At 41.8% G+C, this 23252-nt stretch overlaps 1 protein-coding gene across 1 annotated transcript in view; it reads left to right on the forward strand.

Annotated features, from left to right (window-relative positions):
- MYO10 (myosin X) overlaps positions 1-23252 on the forward strand; it is a 311116-nt gene that overhangs the window by 187365 nt on the left and 100499 nt on the right. The window contains exons 14-19 of the mRNA XM_077492017.1: positions 2220-2286; positions 4308-4400; positions 5026-5094; positions 5276-5358; positions 10951-11059; positions 12706-12786. Of these exons, the coding sequence (XP_077348143.1) occupies positions 2220-2286; positions 4308-4400; positions 5026-5094; positions 5276-5358; positions 10951-11059; positions 12706-12786 (502 nt within the window). The remainder of the gene's footprint in view (positions 1-2219; positions 2287-4307; positions 4401-5025; positions 5095-5275; positions 5359-10950; positions 11060-12705; positions 12787-23252) is intronic.

Raw genomic sequence — 23252 nt, forward strand, 5'->3', positions numbered from 1 at the left:
TTTTGTTATGTTATAGGAAACCTATAGAAACTTTCATTATACCTAAGTAATACCCTAAAAATGTATCCTTTATATGGAATTCCTCCTGAAAAAAGCAGTGTATTTCCTGGTATGTGAAGGTGCATAGGATCTCTTGTGCATACAGCCTCCTAACTCTATATCTGCAGTGTGAGATCTGAGGCACTGCTGCTTCTGACTGCCAGTGTCAGGAAAATTGGGGTGAGATTTGTTTATGTCACTACTATGCTGTTTACTGTTCTCCTTTCTGGAGGCTCTGACATGCGGAAGTAATCCTTTGCTTCTACCAAGATGTCTGCCTCCATGGATAGACTGATGACTATTTTTGTCCTCTGCTTGTCTTATTTGGGCATAGTTTTCACAGTTCAGTTCCCCTTTAAGAAGTTTATTTTTCACCAATTTGTGTTCACTTCAACTGAATATTAAATTGACCCTTTCAATCCATCAGACTAAGTAAAATGGCAGTCTGAATTAAGTGCAGGTATTCTCGGGTGCCTGCAAGCTCCTTTTAACATTTTCCAAAGCACCCAGGAAGCCCCAGGTCCCATGGAAATTTTATGCAGATAATGACTTGAATGAAAAGTTGAGCATATCATTTTTATTGTGAGTTCAGGGAGATGGAAATGGTTACTTTAAAGTTCAGAAGAACTCAAAAGATGAGAGAGGGAACACATTTTAGACATAATGCTTATTGCTGCATCCTAATTCATTATGGGTCTTGCCAATAATAGCGCTTGAGCAGCCATGACAGTAAAGAAGGACCAGGATGTACAGCATACACCCATGGTATGTCAAGGAAATTTTGTGGAAAGTACAGTACACTGTACACACAAAACCTGAAACTGATTAAATCATAAAAATAATTTTAATGTAAAGAACACAAATCTAATTTCGATAAACTATGTGGGTACAGCAGAGATTAGATTTCTATTCAATCACCATCCCACCTCAACACCTTCAGAGAATGCTTTACATTTGTTCAGAAAAATTCAAAGCATTCTGTGAATGGCGCTTGTGCCGGGCAACCAACCTCTTCTATTTAAAATGCAGTAAGGCAGTCACGCGTGACTTGGAAGCAAGTGGAGATCACTAGAGTAGCGGTGTCTAGTGATTTCCAGCTTCCAGGAGCATCAGCCAGGTATGGTATATGCATAGTCAAAAGGTTCAAATATACCATACCTGGATTTCTAATGCCGCGTACACACGAGCGGACTGTATGGCGTACTTAGTCCGTCATACAATCCGACGGACAGTCCGTCATACTTTCCACTGAACGGACTTGACCACACACGGATACCCAAACAGTCCGACGAAAGCTTGCGCGATGACGTGTACAGCACGTACGACGGGACTAGAAATAGGAAGTCCAATACACAGCAAAGCACCCTTCCGCCGTGTAAATCCTTTCTGGGCATGCGCCATTCTTAGTCCGTCGAACTAGCATACTGACGAGCGGATTGTCCGCTGAAACCAAAGTACGACGGACAGAATTTCGAAAAATCCGAAATACTTAGTACGCCAGACTGCATGCTGAAAAAGTCCGCTGAAGCCCACACACGAGCGGACTGTCCGCTGAAATGTGTTTCGACGGACTAAGTACGCCATACAGTCCGCCCGTGTGTACGCGGCATAAGCTGTAGTGCGTGTGTTTATATATATATATATATATATATATATATATATATATATATATATGTGTATAAATATATATGTGTATATATATATATATATATATATATATATATATATATATATTAAATGTTTTCACTTACTTGCTATTCCATATGTTTCATGTTTCTATTTCATATACCGCATAGGTTTGCCCTCTACTGTCTTATCTGAAAATCGAATATCTAACTTAAGCTGTGTAGCCCTCCTGATTCCCTGCTGAGATGAGAAGGAGATAATCTGTCTTCTCTCAGTCTGAGCTGTCTAATAGGAATTGAGAGAAAAGAACAGTGAATCTTCATCAATGTGTTGCACTACTTCAGTCTGCATATATATAGAGCTTGTATAGCTGACACTGTGTACAAAAGTAGTTAATGTTCTAACATAGCAGCAAGGATTAACATGTTTACACAAAAAAAAACCCTATTAGACTGTATTCACTCCGTATTCACTCGTTTATCTCAGACATTTCTAAAAACAGATTTTCTTCAAATAAATAGTATATATTAACTAGTACAATGTGTTTCTTTTAGAGAGGGTCTGGTGTGGGAAGCCATAGACTGGACAGATAATGGAGAATGCTTGGATTTGATAGAAAAGGTAAGATCAGTTTCAACATAATAATATTATAATTTCACAAAAACACCTCTGACATAAAATATGCTGCACCAGCACACATAAGGGACTTTGGTATTATCTGATATGCTTCATACATACCAGATAATGTAGAACAAATTGGAAGGTAATGAGTTAACAAATCAGGTCAGATGTTATACAATTAAATGATTATAACATATTGTCACAGCCAATTTTCTTTCTTTAATTTTTTTTTAATGGTATAAATAGCTTGACAATTTAAAATAAATGCTGGCTATATAAAAGCTTTCTGAATACCAATTGTAGAATAAAAAAATGAAAATAAGGATGGTATCATGAGTAACAGGAAACACTTTTCCTGATGTGTAATCTCAGCTAAATATACTAAAGCCACCATCAAAACATATTGATATTAGTAGTTTTAGTTTCTTTAAAAAAAAAAGAAGACTTTTGCAGGTTTGTGGTAATTTAGCCCTATACTGAAATAATATAAAGGTTGCCACTGCCAACTCTGAAAATGCTAGATGTACCTTAGTACTTTCAGAGATACATGGGTTGATTCACTACAACTGGAGAGTGCAAACTCTGGTGCAGCCGTGCATGGTAGCCAGCCACCTTCCTTCTTTGGCTGTTCAATTAAGCTTTGACATAAAAAAAAAAAAAGGAAGCTGATTGTTTTCTATGCAGAGCTGCGCCAGATTTTGCACGCTTTAGTTTTACTAAATTAACCCTACAGTCTTGAAACAAGCGCGCTGAGCAGGGTTTCTGACTTCACTCTGTAATCTGCATGCTAGTTCAATGTCAGAAAGTTGAACCCTAAGACAGGCAGGCAACAAGTATTCTTAGAAATACTTTAGAATACACCTATGAATGTGTAAAGCTGAATGTTTTACCTCACATCCCACAAAAACAATTGCAAATATCTTTAAGCCCTTCACGCTGCCTCCCAGTGGGCCCTTCAGTGACCTACGATGCCTGGTAGGTGACATCACCTCTATATTATGTGACTGGCTCTCACAGTGGTCACATGATTGGGAATCTGTGCTGCTAGTTCCTGATCAGAAGCTGTGATGGAGAACATCACAGGCAGGGTGCTGGGACACTGTCACCATACAACCTCAGCCCGACATGGATGCTTAGGTGCTGTGGTTGGGCTTTAAAGCTTACCCTCTTTGCCACCACATATATGCATTTTGTGGCTGGCAAGAGGTTGAAAATAAAACTCGAAGCCTAAACCCAGTCTAATGTTTTTCAAGGTTTTGTTGTTTTGAGTAGGGAGGTGAAGGTATATCATTTTTTTGGTCAGGTCTTTATTGCGGTCTGTGGCCCCATTATGAGACTTTTCTTTTTACTTCCTATCCTTTTGCCACCAGGATAAAAAAAGTAGGAGAAAAGCTTTCACCAGAACAAGAAGGTGTAGATGGCAAGAAAATCTGACAGAAGTTCCAACCCTCAATAACAAATTATTGAGTAGATAGAAGATAAAATATTCTACATTTTCTTATTTTTTTTATTTCTTATTTTACTTAAAAAGGATATATTTTTAGAATACATAGTTACAACATGGCTTTAAAGTAATAGAACCTAACATATAATCACTGTTGTATCTTCCCTAAGAGGTAATACACTACATGTTTACCAGTCTATTGAGTCATAGGCATGGTAACAGTATATAGTAAGTTAGGATAGACATGCAATTTTTTTTTATTAGCCAGCATGCTGAACGTTAAAAAAATAAAAAAAGATTCCTCCATCCACACCCTCCCACATTGACATGTATTCTAAAAAGAGGCAACCACTGGTGTAGGAATACACTGATAAAGGGAATGCAGCCCGATTGATAAATAATTTCCAGCATATCCTTCATTAGAATTTGATCAAATGATGGGATTCAAACACAAATATTTTTTTCCACATTATATTGGAATCTATATTTAAAAATGTTGACATTTCCTAAAAACAGATAGAATAGATGTAGGAAAATTGAAAATGTAAATTAACGTTTTGTAATATTTTTTTTTTAGAAACTTGGCTTGCTAGCATTGATCAATGAAGAAAGTTATTTTCCTCGAGCTACTGATAGCACCTTATTGGAGAAGTTGCATAACCAGCATGCGGTAGGTGTTTTTTTTGCCTCTTTGTTTCATCTATTTTTATATATTATATATTTAATATAGCTGTACTATTGGCAATGAAGAATTTAACAAAATGTTTTTGGAATGCTTCTTTTTGCAGTCCTATCATTCCAGTTGATAGTGATACAGAAATAATGGGGAAATGTTAATCAGAACAGGTAGTCTGTGTATCAAGGCTTGTGGCACTAAAGAACGTGGTATCAAATAATAGCCAAACCCTGAAGACACAAAGACTATTTTGATAATGCAACATTCTTAAATGGTCTCTGAGGCAGGGCAGTGACATCACAATCTCCATTTTGTCGAATCAGAAAGCACTTATCCTTCACTGAGAAAACTGTGCTCATGCTGAGCAGATGACCTCCTTTGTTCATTAAGCAGCAGGGCAGTTATTTCTCATGAGCTTATGAAGCTAGTAGTACTATTACAGTGATTTTCTGCTTCCACAGGCATCCTACAGGTAAGGTCCAAACATACGTACATTGGTTCAATGCCACCAATATACCTTCATAAAAACAAACCTACCTTAAATTCAGCCTTAACAGTTGTGATAATGTTAGTAATTTCTATTCGTTCAAGCTTTAATACAGTATGTATTTCTTTTCAGAACAACCCTTTCTATGTAAAGCCAAGAGTTGCTGTCCACAACTTTGGTGTAAAACACTATGCTGGAGAGGTAATTTTTTTATGTTTATCTGCAGTGTATAAAAAATTATTATCATACATACAAGACTGCCTTATACTGACAGGTTATGTGTAATTCACTGTCAGACACACATTATGTGGTATTTTTCACTCACTGACATTCAAGAAAGGTTATCTAGTTTAACAATTTTGTCCTTTGTGCTCATGTAAAGGTCTTGTATGATGTAAGAGGTACCTTGGAGAAGAACCGAGACACTTTCAGAGATGACCTTCATAATTTATTGCGTGAAAGCAGGTAAAGTGAATTTCAACTGCTACTAAGAAAATTTTTATTAATGTATATGTTATAGAGTTAATCTTAATTGACCAGATTTGGCAATCTTCATGGTTCCCAAATCATCTTCGGTTATCTGTAGCAGAAGCTAAGTTGGGCTTAGAGGCCCAACTTGCATATACATAGTTGCCCAAAGAAATCTGACCCAAATTTATAATGCAAATCAGGAGTTTTGATGTCACTTGCTACATGCTTATACAGTATCTCACAAAAGTGAGTACACCCTTCGCATTTTTGTAAATATTTTATTATATCTTTTCATGTGACAACAATGAAGAAATCACATTTTGATACAATGTAAAGTAATGTGTACAGCTTGTATAACGGTGTAAATTTTCTGTCCCCTCAAAATAACTCAACACACAGCCATTAATGTCTAAACCGCTGGCAACAAAAGTGAGTATACCACTAAGTGAAAATGTCCAAATTGGGCCCAATTAGCCATTTTCCCTCTCCGATGTCAAGTAACTCATTAGTCTTACAAGGTCTCAGGTGTGAATGGGGAGCAGGTCTGTTAAATTTGATGTTATCGCTCTCACTCACTCACTCATACTGGTCACTGGAAGTTCAACATGGCACCTCATGACAAAAGACTCTGAGGATCTGAAAAAATAATTGTTGCTCTACACAAAGATGGCCTATGCCAGTGATGGCGAGCCTTGGCACCCCAGATGTTTTGAAACTACAGTTCCCATGATGCTCAACTACACTGCAGAGCGCATGAGCATCATGGAAAATGTAGTTCCAAAACATCTCGGGTGCCAAGGTTCGCCATCACTGGCCTAGGCTATAAGAAGATTGTCAAGACCCTGAAACTGAGCTGCAGCACGGTTGCCAAGACCAAACAGTGGTTTAACAGGACAGGTTCCACTCAGAACAGGCCTCGCCATGGTCGACCAAAGAAGTTGAGTGCATGTACTTAGCATCATATCCAGAGGTTGTCTTTGGGAAATAGATGTCAGCATTGCTGCAAAGGTTTAAGGGGTGGGGGGTCAGCCTGTTAGTGCTCAGACCATACGCTGCCCAGAAGGAAGCCTCTTCTAAAAATGATGCACAAGAAAGCCCGCAAACAGTTGAAGACAAGCAGACTAAGGATGTGGATTACTGAAACCTTGTCCTGTGGTCTGATGAGACAAAGATAAACTTATTTGGTCCAGATGGTCTCAAACTTTTGTGGCGGCAACTAGGTAGGTAAGGAGTACAGACAAGTGTGTCTTGCCTACAGTCAAGCATGGTGGTGGGCGTATCATGGTCTGGGGCTGCATGAGTTCTGCACCACTGGGGAGTTACAGTTCATTGAGAGAACCATGAACGCCAACATGTACTGTGACATACTGAAGCAGAGCATGATCCCCCCCTTCGGAGACTGGGCCGCAGGGCAGTATTCCAACATGATATCAACCCCAAACACATGTACAAGATGACCACTGCCTTGCTAAAGAAGCTGAGGGTAAAGGTAATGGACTGGCCAAGCATGTCTCTAGACCTAAACCCTATTAAGCATCTGTGGGGCATCTTTAAACAGAAGGTGGAGGAGCGCAAGGTCTCTAACATCCACCAGCTCTGTGATGTCATCATGGAGGAATGGAAGAGGACTTCAGTGGCAACCTTTGAAGCTCTGGTGAACTCCATGCCCAAGAGGGTTAAGGCAGTGCTGGAAAATAATGGTGGCCATACAAAATATTGACACTTTCGGGCCATTTTAGCCATTTTCACTTAGGGGTGTACTCACTTTTGTTGCCAGTGGTTTAGACATTAATGGCTGTATGTTGAGTTGTTTTGAGGGGACAGCAAATTTACACTGTTATACAAGCTATACACTCACTACTTTACATTGTAGCAAAGTGTTGTTTCTTCAGCGGTGTCACATGAAAAAAGATATAATAAAATATTTACAAAAATATGAGGGGTATACTCACTTTTGTGAGATACTGTATTTGGGCATTGACTCAAAAAACATTAAAGCTAAGAGGATCAGCATGACAGCCAGGAAACTATAGTTTTCAAAAGAAGCACTCAGGTGGCATCCATATTTCTTTCAGGTAGGAAACAAATTTACAACGGCACGTAGGAATGGGTGCCAATATTACAGGCACAGTCCTGTCCCTGATCCCATTATACTGTAAATCAGTGGCAGCTGGTCTCCCCCACGGGAGACCGACATGAAGGCGGGGAACACCACCAACCCCCCCCCCCCCCGCAGGAGACAGACCGATGGGAAGGCAGAAGGCCTCCTTACCTCATGGGATGACACTCCAATCTCCCCTGTCCGAGCCAGGGAGTGCTGGAAGTGCAATGGTGGTTTGTGGTTTGGGTTTCCCCTTGTGGAGTAATGTTCCATGTTTCGAACTCCAACTCGGACTCTTCGCTGTCCTCGGCCAGCTTGGAGGGGCAAGGATCATTCAGAGGCCCCAGGATTTCCAAGAAGGAACCGGATGGTGGGACCATGGATGAGATGTTCCCTGCCTGCATCCGGGAGCAGCGGTGGCTGGTGGGTCGGGCTTCTCCTGCATCTCCTCCGGCCATGCGTCTCCTCCCTCCTCTACCCCGGTAGGCCAATAGGATCGCTCTCTCATGACCTGCTTCCTGATTGGCTGAGAGGAGAATCAGTGTGAGAATAGCAAATATTCATTTGCTATTCTCACACAACTGGGTGGGCTTGGAGTGCAGTGCTCTGCTCCCCGAGCCCATCCTTTTTTGAAGCCTATTAGAGCCTCTGGCTCTAATCAAGTGCTTCCACCCCCCCCTATTGGAATCCATGCATCGGTGCCCTGCATGTAGATTAGGGGGCGGGATGCATGGATGGGGGGGGGCGACGCCATGCGCCCCTAATGGATGGGCCGCCACTGCTGTAATTCCTTGTTTTACTTACTCAACATTTCTTAATACCTAGGGTTTATTTTTTTATGTGCCATCAAAATCAGAGAATATGTTTTTACCTGTTTGTTAACGCATTAAATAAAGCTATTTTTTTTAATTAAAAATCGTATTGCACAGAGCAGCCCCAAACCTCCTCTCCTCAGGTCCCCCCCTGCACTGTCCTTTTCCCCTCTTCAGTGTCTGCCCCATAGCAAGTCGTTGCTATGGGGGTAGATATTTCTATACACACACATAGCACAGCTCAGCCCTACTCTCCAATAGACTTGATTGACAGCAGCCGGAGCCGTTTGAAAGGTTTAATGCTGCAGGTTTTTTTTTTTAAGTCAGCCGCTACAAACACTGTAGTTGCTGACTTTTAATAAGGACACTTATCTGTCCAGGGAGCCCACAATGTCGCCCCCCCGAGGCTGATCCGTCCATCGGATCGGGTGCAGGCGCCGCCATTCTAAGTAAGGGAAACTGGTAGTGGAGCCTTGCGGCTTCACTGCCGTTTCTTACTGCGCATGCGCGAGTCGCACATCGCTTTGTGAATGGCCAGCTGTCTTCTGAGACACAGGTCCCAGAAGACAGCAGGGGGCTCGCCGCACCAAAATATATGACATCCTCCACCACGGAATGGATAGATCGGAAGTACACTATGGGGGTTATTTATGAAAGGCAAATCTGCTTTGCACTACAAGTGCACTTGGAAGTGCAGTCGCTGTAGATCTGAGGGGAACATGCAAGGAAAAAAAAAACAGCATTTTAGCTTGCACATGCGTGGATGTCAGATTTACAGCGACTGCACTTTTTGCCTTTGGAACCACTTTCATGCAGTATTCAGTATGTTTTAGTCTATTTGTCTTTTTTTCACCTAATAGCAATTCTGCCATCTTGTGGCAGTAATGTTCAAATATTGATCATTTCTACTAGAAACAGATTTTAACCGCTAGTATCCAAAATCCATATGGTAGTCAATGGTTAGAATTAGAATTAGTGTAGTGTTAGAATTTGAGAGGATTTATGCTTAATACATGAGTTAGTGTTGTAGAACAATGTGTCAGTTGTTCATTTAAATGTTAAAGTCTGTGATCAGCTGCAGGACTGTTTGGCTCATTTGGGGCTCCAATAAATGTCCTCAGAAAATGGATATATCTTTTAAATTATCTTTCAATTAAATATTGTTATACGCAAACATCATCAGTGCTACTCACGTTAGCATATTACCAGTCTGGTATGTTAATTTATGTGCCTGTTCATACATCCATAGTTAAAACATTAAAGTTAAAAAAAGAAGCATTTCCATCAAGTTCAGAATCTCAAACTCCAACAGGTTTAGTTGAAATAACAAATCTCTTCCAGCCAGGTGCATATACCATTTTTTTTCTGGGGATGGGTTCATCTCTGGGCAGCCAAAGGAGAAGAGGAAAAATAGCACACAGAGCACAGTGGTTTGGAGTGCATATTGCTCAGAGCGCAGGGGTTGGAAGTGCAGAACCAGTACAGAACTTCCAATTACCCCCCTTGCAAAGTACACCTCCCCCAGTACAAATCTATTCCTTTTAGTACTTCTCCCTCCAGTGCATATGCCCCCCACAGTACACCCCCCCCCCCCAGTACAAATCCCCTTCCCCAGTACAGCTCTCCCCAGTGCAGAGTCCCTCCTGTACAGAACCCCCCCCCCCCCACCCCCTTGAGTACAGATCTCTCCCCTCCTTATTACAGCTTCCCCAGCATAAATCTCCCCTCTTAGTACAGCCCCACCAATACAGATCACCCTTAGTACAGCTCCCTGAAGAAGGAGCTATTTGATTCTGAAACGTATCAGTTACCTTTATGTTATCTCTGCATGTATAATGATGATGCAATAATACGTTTATGTGTGCCATTCCACTATGTAAATTTTCAATGCAACTTGAATAAAATAGTTATTTTTATGGAGTTAAAATAAAATGTATATTTGAGATAACATAATTGTTTTCAAGCAATTAAAGTTCCACTCAATGGGGAAATATTCTCTGTATTAGATCCCCCCTTAGTACAGCTCACCCCCAGTACAGATCCCTCTTGGTACAGACAAATCTCCCCCAACTCTTAGTACAGATCTCCCCCCTCCACAAAACAAACTCACCAGTCAAACCAGGCAATTCAAAGTGAGTTGTAATCCTCCCTTAACTCTGTCATGTCTTGCCTGAGGAATGTATAAGGAAATCTTCCCTCATTCTGAACATCAGCTGTCTGTGCCAGACCTGACAGACAGCAGCAGCTGCACCACGGATGCTGGGGAGCATCCTACCCTCAACAACTGTGGCCAATTTTGACCCTTGTGAAGAAAAAAAAAGTCTTTCTAAATTCCTCCAAGGAAGTCAGATCAGCTACCTAAAAGGATTTTTAAATATCAGTTGGATGTTTAAGTAAACAAAAAATGTGATGAATAAATGAACTCCTTTAGTAAAACAGTCCCAATGTGATCAGGATGTAAGCTGTGACACAGCAGGTTATCTTTAATGGCAATGACTAAAATTGTAGTGTATTATTTAATGGTCCACATTCATATTTTCTTTTTTTTTTTTTTGACCTGTCATTGGTTGCATTTTTTGTGGAAATACTAACATGACATTTTTAATGAGTTGCCAATTATATGTAGTCGGCTAACAAACCAAAATGTATGTTTCTTTCTACTTTTTTATTCAGGCTTGATTTCATATATGATCTATTTGAACACGTTTCAAGTCGGAATAATCAAGACACATTAAAGTCTGGAACCAAGCACAGGAAACCTGCAGTCAGCCTACAGTTTAAGGTGTGTAATTATGAACCTTCCCAAGACATTATTAATAGCGCACGCAGAGCAACTAAAACTGCATTAAACTAACAGCTTTTCTGTAGTTTAATACAGTCATATTTGCAGGACCTACACATAGAAGAAAGAATGGTTTTAGTGATCTCAACTATTACAGAGATGTTGAAATTATTAATCAAATCACAGTTAAAGTGATAATATGTGATGTCCGTGTTCTCAAAAAAAAATAAAAAATCTATACACATCCACTATTTGCCTACTTTTTCATAAAAAAATTATTCTTATTGTGTTTTTCTGCATCCTAACATCCTCAGTGAGCACTTGAACTTCACCTATTCTATCTCACTTTCATTTGTTTGGAATCAGCAATGCACTTTATTTGTAGTCGTGTACTGCTCTATAACAAAACTATAAACAAACCCCCAATCCCCACACAGCAAACAAAATTTCAATCTTAAACCCTAAGGCCCCTTCCACACGGAGCTGAAGTGGAAGCAGACACATGTCCATTGACACCTGCCACTCCATAAAGGAGACTGAAGGGTCCGATCGGGTCTGCCTGAAAAACTTACAGTCAGCTAAATACTAATAGTGATTCACATCTAAATACCAAATCAAGAAATAAATAAAGTGCAGCTCTCCTAAATACACAATCCCTACATCCAAAAAATGATTTACCACAACCTCTCTACATAATATAAAGTGATAAATACGTGAACAAACAATATAATATTGTCAATAGTGACCACACATATAATTAATGCTAGAACACCCATGTGTAATAGATCACTAATAGTGCATAATGAATGAAGCGCAATCAGTGTGTTTCAATAGTCACTTATAACATGTATCCGTCAGTCCTATATATCTTCATTTTATTTTCAGTGAAATCTTCCCATAACTGCTTGTGTGCCACATGGTGAAACACTTCCACCAATCATGCCCCTTGGGTGCGCTCTCACCTGGAATATTGGACCTCTTAAATTACAGGAGATTACATATACCCGACAGGGGTTAATCCTTTCTTAACTCTCCTCCAGAATGTCTCTAGGTACAGTTCTTAGGACTGTAGCCACACCAGCCTCTCAAGGGTTGCTACTTCTGCACAGGTTTAGCAACAGTCCCAGCACAGCTCCATAAAACAAAGACATATCATTGTGCTTTCCATAAAACATAGGTTTATTACAATAAAAGATTAAGAACACACACCTTCACATATGCAGATGGATTGCTTATCAAATTCCCATATACTCTCTCTCTGCAGCTAATGCAGATCAATCAATCCTGCTTCCTCAAACTCCTGGGAATGACGCAAGTGTAAGCTCATCACGCTAGCATTCCCCGGAGTTTGTGAATGGGAACCCATAGCAAACATATAGTGGGGTTTTCTCCCATTTGGCTGCAAAAGTTGAAATATGCTTGAGATATGATACCTAAAATAATTGAGTCTCTCTCCTGGACTTCAGGAAAATCGTGTAACATTTTATTTCATACATTTATTTCCCATGCTACTGGCACATTAGCCACTAGAGGGCAATATGAGAAAACCAGTCAAGTCATTCCACCTATTGCCTGTGGTAAAAACCTAATGGTAAAGTTTACTATGTTTAGTTAATGATTATTCATAAATCGATTCTTTATTTTAGGATTCTCTGCATTCCCTAATGGCAACACTGAGCACATCAAATCCATTCTTTGTTCGCTGCATTAAGCCAAATGTACACAAGGTAAGATGAAGATCTGCACAATTAAGTGACAACAGTTCAGTATTTTACCATTTTCTGTTATGTATATATGTATTTATTGTACAACTATTTATGCTTCAGGTGTTGCTTTGTAATTTTTGTTTCATGTAGAAACACGTTCATCTCAAGAGTGTAGCTTAATAAATAAATATGAATCAAAAGCATAGATTGCCTATCCTGTACTAATAATAAATAGAAGCATGAATTGGTGTTTCTGCCGCTTGCTTTGCATAGGGAGTTAATATTGTACAGTCATTAAACATTTTAGTTGTTCTTTTTTGAGTTTACAACAATGCAAAGCCACAGGTTCCTTTTATTGATATTTATACCAGCCTTTTATATTCACAATACTCCCCCCCAGTTCTATTCAGCTACCAGGTGCAAAGGTGAAGAAGCCCTGTGTAAGTTCCAAGTTTTGGCTTGAGGCTTGTAAAGGACTCTAACCAGCCACCATGTGTTAGTGCTGGATGTCTGAGTCGCCAATCACCAAGCAACAGCTCTATTACACAGATGGCTGCCATAGAAGAAACATCAAAAGTAGATAAAATGTTTTATTGTGTGCTTGACATGAGCACAAAGTAAGTATTCTTAGGACAAGTAATAAAGGTATTTCTATAGCTGAGGAACTGAGTTTTGTTTTGCTAACTAATATTGATCACAAAAATAAATAATATACTGCATCACCATTTATTAGATGTGGTGTCTCCATTAGTTATCTTTTTATTTGGTAACCCAGGCAGTACAATATCAGACCACGCTGTCTAGACAACCTAGCAAATAGAGGATTGACACAAATAATTTACCATTGACAGGGATGTTTACAATGAATGGTCAGCTTTTATTTAATTATGTAAAACCTTTATCCCAAAAGGAAAAAAACTATTCCTGTAACTGCTTAAAAAGTCATTAGAGGTGCCATCAAGAGCATCATTATGGTCCTTTCATTGGCCAAACTGTGGCCAGTGGGAGTAGAAAATGCCCTCACATCAGTTAGCCTAAAATGCCTCAGGCTTGGTTGCCAGCGAAGAAAATTACAAAGCTCCCATGGTGAGTAGGAGAAGGAATAGTGTCCCATCATTAGTATTGGTTGGTGGAAAAATTGCCAGTCATTGGTATCAGTGGGAAGAATGGTGCCCCATCATTGGTATTAGTGGTAGGAATAGTGCTCCATCATTAGCGTTAGTGGGAGGAACAGTTTCCCATCGTTGGTGCCAGTGGAAGGAATAGTTCCCCATGGCTGGTGTCAGTGGAAGGAATGTTGTCTCATTGTGGGTGTCAGTTGAGAGAATAGTGCCCCATCGTTGGTATCAGTAGGAGGAATATTGCTCCACCTTTGATATCAGTGGTAGCAATAGTGTCTTGTATCAGTAGGAGGAATGGTGCCTTGAGGGCCAGATAAAGGCAAGAAAAGGCATCTGGCCTGTAGGCTGCAGTTCGGAGAGTGCTGATTAAGAGAGACAGGCACTGAGAAATGCCAATTCGGAACAAATAATGTGCTGCTCTAAAGTTATATGCAATTCAGTTGATGAAAGATCTTTTCCCCTTATTCATAGAAGAGATTAGATCGGTTCCATGTAGAGCAACAATTTTTCAGTATGTCAGAATAGTTCTGCTGCTTGGAAGTGTTTAGCTCTCTTGGCTAAATTACCATGAGTAATGCTCAGGTAGCCTTTTTGCTCGTTAAAGTATGGCTTGCATGGTTTTTCTGCTTCTTAGACCCTGTACACACGGTCGGAGATTTCCACAACCAAATCTGCCGGATTTTGCCCTGTCGGATCTTGTCCGAAACTGTTGCATACACACGGTCGGACAAAGTTGGCGAAAAATCCGATCTTTCAGAACGTGATGACGTAATTTCGTTACGATGGGACTACATTCAGGCTAGTAGCCAATAGCTTGGGTGTAGGAATTTGATCTGAGCATGCGTGGCACTTGGTCCGATCAAAATTCTCTACACATGATCAGAGTATGTCCGATCGGCCCAGTTGGTTGGGAAATATTTCCAACATGTTGGAAAATTGGGTCCGACGGATATTCCGACTGAATCAGTCCGATGCATACCACACACAGTCGGATTATCCGACGACACGGTCCGATAGGACACATTCCGACGGATTCTCCGACCGCGTGTACAAGAGCTAAGACAGGTCATACATGTTTAGATTTCTCTCATTCAGAACAATGTGGATAGAGGAATCTCTGCTGCTGGTTGTTGTATTTTTACAGCCACAGCACATATTGGATGCAGTCACTGTCTGATTGGATGCATTTACTCTTTGGCCAATAATTTTTCATTCAGCTCCTTTCATTTTTCAATTGACTTTTGTGGAGCGGAGTGGTGCACTGGTTTAATTTTGACTGACCCAGGAGATATCAGCCTAAATTTGAGCTGTGCATGGCTAGCATTGGCCTTCTTCTCTCAGTGTGGCCTTGGGCATACTGTAACCTGGCTTGTAAAATGCTACCTTGTCTAAAACCCAAAACACATGTCTCTATTAGTCACCAGTACAGTGCCTGCAAACCTTTAATCATAGACCTAGGCTGCTTGCCATTGTCCTGGTTTGCTTACTTTAGTAGGTTTTAAATCAATTCACAGAAGGCATTCTATCCTCATGAACCTGGATATTCAGTTTTTTGTTTTGTTTTGTTTTTTTCTTTTATTATTATTGATTTGAGGGCAATGGGGAAACTCCTTGAATTATACGTTCAGAATTTTACTATGGAGTTGGTAGTTCTTCTTTGTGCTGTTGACTCCTGTTGCTCTCAGTTTTTGCAGTTTTGTTAGGTTTTTGCTTTTTTTTATTGATAGTTTTCTTACAAAATGTATCCCTAAGGTGCATGAAGACAAGTTTGTTTTTCAACTTCCTTGCACGCCACAATGGTTTAATTGCTAAATAAATCTTTTTATTCACTAATAACCCGCTCCCCCTTAGAATTGCTGTCTTCTTTGGCCTCCTGCATCCTCCCTTTTCTTTATGCTATGTACCCAGAGCTATGAAATCTAACAAAGGCATTCTTCACATATTTTTAATTCAATCGTTTACATATTTGTGCCAGAGGCGTAACTATAACCTTCAAGGTTCCAGTGCAAGAAACCATGAAGGGCCCCTGACTTGTAGTATGATGGGGGGCATTGTGAAAGGGTGAAGGTCAGTGTGACGGGGCAATATGATGGGGTATTTTTGACAGGAGGGGGCAGTGTAACCAAAGAAGGGTGTCTGGAAAGTGTGACCTCAGGGGGGAGTGTGATAAGAGGGGGCACTGTGAAAGAAGGTGCAGTATGATGGGGGCAGTGTGACAGGAGGGGGCAGTGTGACAGGGGTATATTGTGACAAGAAGGGGGCATTGTGACAGGAAAAGGATACCTAGAAAGTATGACAGGAGGGGAACAGTGTAATGAGGGAGCACGGTGAAAGGAGGCTGTGTAACAAGGGGGGGGGGGGGGGCAGTGTCACAGGAGACAGGTGGGGGGCCAGTGTGATAGGTGGTGGGCTAGTGTCACAGGAGACAGGTGGGGGACCACTGGTGGGGACCAGTGTCACAGGTGGGGGCCAGTGTCACCGGAGACAGGTGGGGGGCAGTGTGACAGGTGGGGGCCAGTGTCACAGGAGACAGGTGGGAGTCAGTGTGACAGATGGGGGCCATTTTTACAGGAGACAGGTGGGGGGCCAGTGTGACAGGTGGGGGCCCAGTGTGGCAGGTGACATGTGGGGGGCCAGTGTCGGGCTTACCTTACATGAGAAGTCCAAATGCAAGAAGCAGCATGCTTCCTTGTGATAGCCACGGGATGTCCCTCCAGCGAGCACAGTTCACTTCCTGACTGTCAATGTATACATTGGAGAGGGGAGGGGCAAGATTTATTGGCAAGATTTAGACCCCTTTCACACTGGGGCATTTTTCAAGCGCTTTAGCGTTAAAAAAAGCGCCTGTGAAGCGCTTGAAAGAAGCCTCATCTGCAATCCCAATGTGAAAGCCCAAGTGCTTTAAGAGCCCTTTCACAATGTCAGCGCCCGAAAAACGCTCGTAAAGCGCCACTAAAACTAGCAGCGCTTTACCAGCGTTTTTCGAGCACTATTGGGGTGCTTTTAACCCCTGCTAGTGAATGAATGAATGAATGAAATACTTATATAGCGCACAATGCGAACTGAATCGCCTCTAGTGGCCAGATAAAGGGTTAAAAGCACTCACAAAACGCTGCTGCCGAAAGCGTTTCTCAGGCGCTTTTCAGGCGCTGCCCATCGATTTCAATGGGAAGGGGCGCTTTAGGAGCGGTCTATTCACCGCTCCAAAAGCGTTGCAAAGAAGCTGCTTGCAGGACTTTTTTTGGCGCCCTTCCAGCGCAGCGCCTCAGTGTAAAAGCACTCAGGCTTTTACATTGGGATTGCAGTTGCGGCTTCTTTCAGGCGCTTTTTTTAACGCTAAAGCGTCTGAAAAACGCCCCAGTGTGAAAGGGATCTCAGTGTGAAAGCACTCAGGCTATTACATTGGGATTGCAGTTGCGGCTTCTTTTACAGGCGCTATTTTTAACGCTAAAGCGCCTGAAAATGCCCGAAAAACGCCCCAGTGTGAAAGGGGTCTTAGAGTGTACAAGAAGAGCGACAAACTAGTGCACTGAATCTAGTGCTTCTCGGGTCAGAGGCCCCTCCCCTCTCCATTGTATACACTGACACTCGGGAAGTGAACTGTGCCGCTGGAGGGACATCCCGCGGCCATCACAAAGCTGGCGATCACCCCCTCCCGCCCCCACCCCTGCATAGTTAGATGCCAGCCAGAGATAAAGGGGGAGGTGTGGGGTCTTGGGGCCCCCCACACTGGCGGAGTGCCAGCGGCCAGTCACAAGTGTGACTGTTGCAACCCTGGTAATTTCGCCACTGATTTGTGCCCTCTTGGTATGTCGCTCAGGCATGTCACCTCCCCTTTGCCTCACAGCAGGTTAAAGAGGCTCTGTACTTTCCTATAGCAGAGTGTTGTTTTAGTGGCATTGTAGATATCTGTGTATAGTGTTTGTTTTGTATTGCACTAACATATCATATAAATGTATTATAAACGTACTATAAACAGTAATGCCAATAATAATAACCTTTGAAAGCACATCATTCTGCCTTGGTCATGGTACTAAAACCAGTAGTAATCCCAATTTTGAGTGTTGTTTACAATTATTTGAGCTGTTTCTGTAGTGCTAGAGGCTGATACTAAAAATTAAGTGCCAATTGCCATAGTCCATTCACATAAATGTTATATTTTATGGCACTACATTTTTTTTTTATAAATCCTATAAGTACCTTACTCTTGCAGCACTGTTGTTTAGTCACATGATCTTTCCCTGTCCTTTGGCATCTGCAGAGTAAGATCTTTAGAAGGGGCTTCTACGCTCTGCAGGTGTATGCCCTCTACAGTATGCGTCTGTGTCTGGTAAGCCCTGTTGGTGCTGTACCAGTCACATGACCAAAAAAAAAACAGAAGAGCAATTTAAATTAGATTATAAATATCAAATAACTGGTGTACAGCTTCCAATAAATCCTTATTGAGCATCAATTATGTATTTTTGTGTATTAATGTGGTGTAGGCAGAGATGATTGACATTAGTTTTCACTTTGTTCAGACGGTATCTGCATCCAAGGTCCTTTTTCTACTTTACAGGTATTGGCAATTACAATTGATATACCGTATATACTCGAGTATAGGCCGACCCGAATATAAGCCGAGGCCCCCAATTTACCCCCAAAAAACTGGAAAACTTATTGACTCGTGTATAAGCCGAGGGTGAGACATGGCTGTCCATCCCTGTGTGTCCGTCCATCCCTGTGTGTGTGTCCGTCCATCCATCCCTGTGTGTGTGTCCATCCATCCATCCATCCATCCATCCCTGTGTGTGTGTCCGTCCATCCATCCCTGTGTGTGTATCCATCCATCCATCCCTGTGTGTGTGTGTGTGTGTGTGTGTGTATATTCATCCATCCATCCATCCCTGTGTGTGTGTGTGTGTGTATCCATCCATCCATCCATCCATCCCTGTGTGTGTGTGTGTGTATCCATCCATCCATCCATCCATCCCTGTGTGTGTGTGTGTGTGTGTGTGTGTGTGTGTGTGTGTGTGTGTGTGTCCGTGCAGCCTTGTGTGTGTGTCCAGCCTACCTGTGTCCCAAGCCTCCGTCCCGAGCCGCCGTCGTCCCGAGCCTCCTCTGTCCCGAGCCTCCTCTGTCCCGTGCCTCCTCTGTCCCGTGCCTCCTCTGTCCCGTGCCTCCTCTGTCCCGTGCCTCCTCCGTCCCGTGCCTCCTCCGTCCCGTGTCGTGCCGATGGATCGCCGCTCCAGGATCGCCGCTCTTCTCGGCGGCCATTCTACAATTCAAAAGCCGCGCCTCCGTCCTCCGCCTGTGATAGGCGGAACACTCAATTTCCCAGCAGCCTGTGTTCCGCCTATCACGGACATCCTCTCATACTCGTCCGTAGTATGAGAATGAACGGATGTCCGTGATAGGCGGAACACTGACTGCTGGGAAATTCAGTGTTCCGCCTATCACAGGCGGAGGCGGAGAAGGAGGCGCGGCTTTTGAATTTTAATGTCCGCCGTCTGTCTGCTCGATACGCTGATCGAGCAGTCAGACAGCGGTGACTCGAGTATAAGCCGAGGGGGCACTTTCAGCCTCAAAAAAGAGGCTGAAAATCTCGGCTTATACTCGAGTATATACGGTATTTAGCACAGATTTATATTAAAAGTAAGATTTTTTAAGTTTCTTAGTGAATATAATCAGGCAGCATACTATATCCCATCCCCATAGTTTTTAGCAATGGAAGGACATGGAGGTGGGGATTGTCATTTACCACTGTGTAAACCCCCACATGTGTGACTCCTCTATAGTCATGTGGGCTGCACAGATGAGAAAAAGGAGGGAATGAAAAGCTTAGAAGGTAACTTAAATTGGAGGATGCTCTGTAGAGGACACCAGCTGGTCTACAAAATCTCAGACTGCATGGGGACACAGCAGAGAAGATAGGAGGGGCAGCTGAAAGTCGGATCCACCAGGTATGTTTCACTCTACACAAAACAAACACTTTAGTGGCTTTGTGAGTATGAACACTTTGTTATATAACATGTAATGAGAGTTTTTCATAGCTTGGGTTTAATGACACTTTAAGCTGGCCAAGCACTAATTGAAATTCCCTGCTGAACCAGCCAAATTTAGAGCAGTGTGTGTCTGTCTCCAATTGATTATCTTCTGTCAAAGGATCATGTTGGAAAACATTTTTTGAAGGGTACAGTGTCCAGGCTGGGGTGTATTGGGCATTCCTACATCCACCTCATGTGTATCTAAATAAAAAAACTAACAGTGCATGGCAAGCTTAAAAGATTGCACAGCAAATATACCTTGATCTCTTGATTTTTTTCATTTTCTTTTTTTTTTTCACACTCCAGATTAAGTATGTTCAGCGTTTAATTAGTGTACCACTTTTATTTCCTTTTATTTAAGTCTCCCTAATGTGTCTGAATGCTTAATAGGAAATCTGCAGTTCATTCATTCATAAGGGTATGTGACTACTAACTACAAATACATTGCATGTACTTGACATTGGAAGAATATAAAGAAAGTCACATAATTAATTGAAATTCATCACTAAATGGCCCACCAAGGTGGTCCTGCTGGCTTTGAATATGACAAAAAGGCCCCTAGCCCAATTAAACTAAAAGGACAGAAACAGCACTTCATTTTAATGACCACACTGTTGATTTTGCCATTTTAATGATCTAGTCAAGCTGTATAGTCTCCTCAAATGCTTTATGCCCACTTACCTAATTATTCTCCAAAGTAGTATGTAGCTTTGACTTTAGGGGAAACTCAACTTTTGTGAAACAAAAAAATATAGCAAATGAAAAAAATAATAAAGCATATACAAATGCTTTACATGCCATTTTGTAATTTATTGCTATTAAAAATTACCTTTCCGTTTCAAACTGCAGCACTTTCATTTCCTGTAAAATTTTATGTACTAATGTGACCAGGGGTGTTCTCTATACAGTTGGTGTACAGAACACTGGCAAAAATGTATTTTGCTGCTTGGATCTGAAACGCTGGCCGCTGTCAAACAAAGTCCTGCCTCCTGGACTGGCTCCTATGATAGACGTCACACTACTTCAATTTCCCTGCATTGGACCAGTGTACTGTCTATCATAGGAGCTGGTGCAGGAGGCGGGACTTTGACAGTGGCCGACATTTCAGATCCAAGCTGTGTCACAGAAGAAGTTCCCCTCTCTGTGAGATCCAGCTGGCTCTTTTCTTCCTCTCCTCTCCCTTCCCCAAAGTTTCCTGGTGGATCGCTGGGAGGAGAATCGGCTTCCATTCAGTAGGAGGCTGTTGTCACTGAAGTCTCCCAAAAATGATACAGATAGCAATAACATCCTGAAAGAGGTTTCATCCGTATGCTATCCATAAAAAAAAATGTAGGAGTCCTCAAATTGCAGTGCACATGTTGCAGTTACATATGCTGTTCTTATAAATATTTATACAACCTTTAAATGTAATTGAATAGATGACTGCACTGCTCCATAACTGGAACTCATACCTCACACAACAACTTCAAGAGAACCAGCCAAGCATGGTCAATTGGAAGAATCTAAGGCCCCTCTCACACTGGGGCGGCGTTGGTGGTAAAGTTTAAAGCTTTACCGCAGTTTTAGTAGGGCTATTTGGCTGCTAGAAGGGTGGTTTTAACCCCCGCGAGCGGCCGAGAAAGGGTTAAAAACCACAGCAAAAAGCTGCAGCAGTGATATGTCGGCGGTATAGCTGCGCTGCACCATTCATTTCAATTGGCAGGAGCGGTGAAGGATGCTGCTAGCAGGACTTTTTTTACCGTCCTGCCAACACACCGCTCCAGTGTGAACCCCTCGGGGCTTTCACACTGTAGTGTGAGGTGCAGCTCTTTCAGGGCGCTTTGCAGGCTATTTTTAGCGCTGTAGCGCCGGCAAAGCGCCCCAGTGTGAAAGGGGTCTTAATCTCCACTATTACATTGTTAATGAAGTGCAGTCTTCTTCTAAGGCATAGGCTTTATATTTTTTACATTTTCTTATTGTACAGCAGAAACGTCATGCCAACTTCAGCCTGTAAGGACCAGTGGCTGAGCTATGGTCTGATATAGCTATGGTCTGATATTTGGTACTCTGTTCAGGCTGCTGTATATGGGTAAATCTGTCAAATAACAAAGCACTTAATGTTCATTCCTGTATTCCTGATATCGTGTTTGTTAAATGACAGATGAATGAGTGTCTGTTATTAGCACTGAGCTCAGGCAGGAGATATAACTGCTTTACAAAATCACATTCAGCCTGACACTTCTGCTCTGCCATGGGGAGAATACAAGTTCTCAACGGCAAAGGTTCACTGTTATAACAGTAGAAATTTAGGTTATTGCAAATGTCTTGCTGACTGTAATATTAGCAATGTCATGTTCCCAGATTCATCAATGTTGTTTTTTGGCTTTTGTATTGTGGGAAGCAGACAGTTGAGCAACAAACTGTGCTGATAGTAAAATGTTGATGGTGTGGTCTGAAGCTGCCTATACTGGATTTTCGCTGTTTACTGTATGTTGTTGGAAAATTTGGAAAAATAGGTTATCAGAGGATGTGATCACTGCTTAGAGAAGTCATAGCATGTTATGCACTCAGTCAGGTATGTGTATGTTGTATTTAGGTGGCATATCTCCAGGGCTGGACCATTCATTTCCAAAAGATTGGCTAGACTCCCAATGTACTCATCAGGGCTGGACCAACCTAGAGGAAGGAGAGGAACCCACTTAGGATGCTCTGGAGGAGAGTTTACAGCTTGGGTGGGAACCTCTCCTGCCTCTGCACTCTATCTGTCTCGTGCTGTCTAAAAGACCACACTGTCAAAATTTAGATTAACACTGTTAACTGTGTACACTATGAGAGCAACTCGCCCAGTATAATCAGCAGGGCTCTACTGTCCATTTGACAGTTTTCCTCTGCATTTTATCTGAAGATTTTAGCTAGGGTGCTAACTGTCACATGGTTAGTGGAGTCCCGTTGAGGAGCTGATCTCTTAGTGTAATCTGCAGTGCTGAGTTGTCACTGTGACCACTCATTTCTGCTTTTCGTTAATTTATTTAATTAAAGTGATTCTAAAGGCAGAAGTTTTTTTTTTATCTTAATGCATTCTATGCATTAGGATTAAAAACCTTCTCTGTGCAGCAGGCCCCCTAAAGCCCCATACACACTATCAGTTTTTCTGCTGAGTTTTTCCTTCAGATTTACCAAAACCATATAATATGAGGTCAAACCTTAGGAATTTCAATTTGTATGCAATCAGGCAGGCCCTTGCACTACATGGTTTTGGTAAACCTGAAGGAAAAAAAATCAGCAGAATATCTGATAGTGTGTATGGGGCATCATACTTAACTGAGCCCAATCTCGATCCAGCGATGTCCACGAGTCCCTT

Source organism: Lithobates pipiens, unplaced genomic scaffold (genome assembly GCF_037356315.1).
Source record: "Lithobates pipiens isolate NorthernLeopardFrog02 unplaced genomic scaffold, aLitPip1_a1.2 Scaffold_19, whole genome shotgun sequence".
Taxonomy (NCBI): domain Eukaryota; kingdom Metazoa; phylum Chordata; class Amphibia; order Anura; family Ranidae; genus Lithobates; species Lithobates pipiens.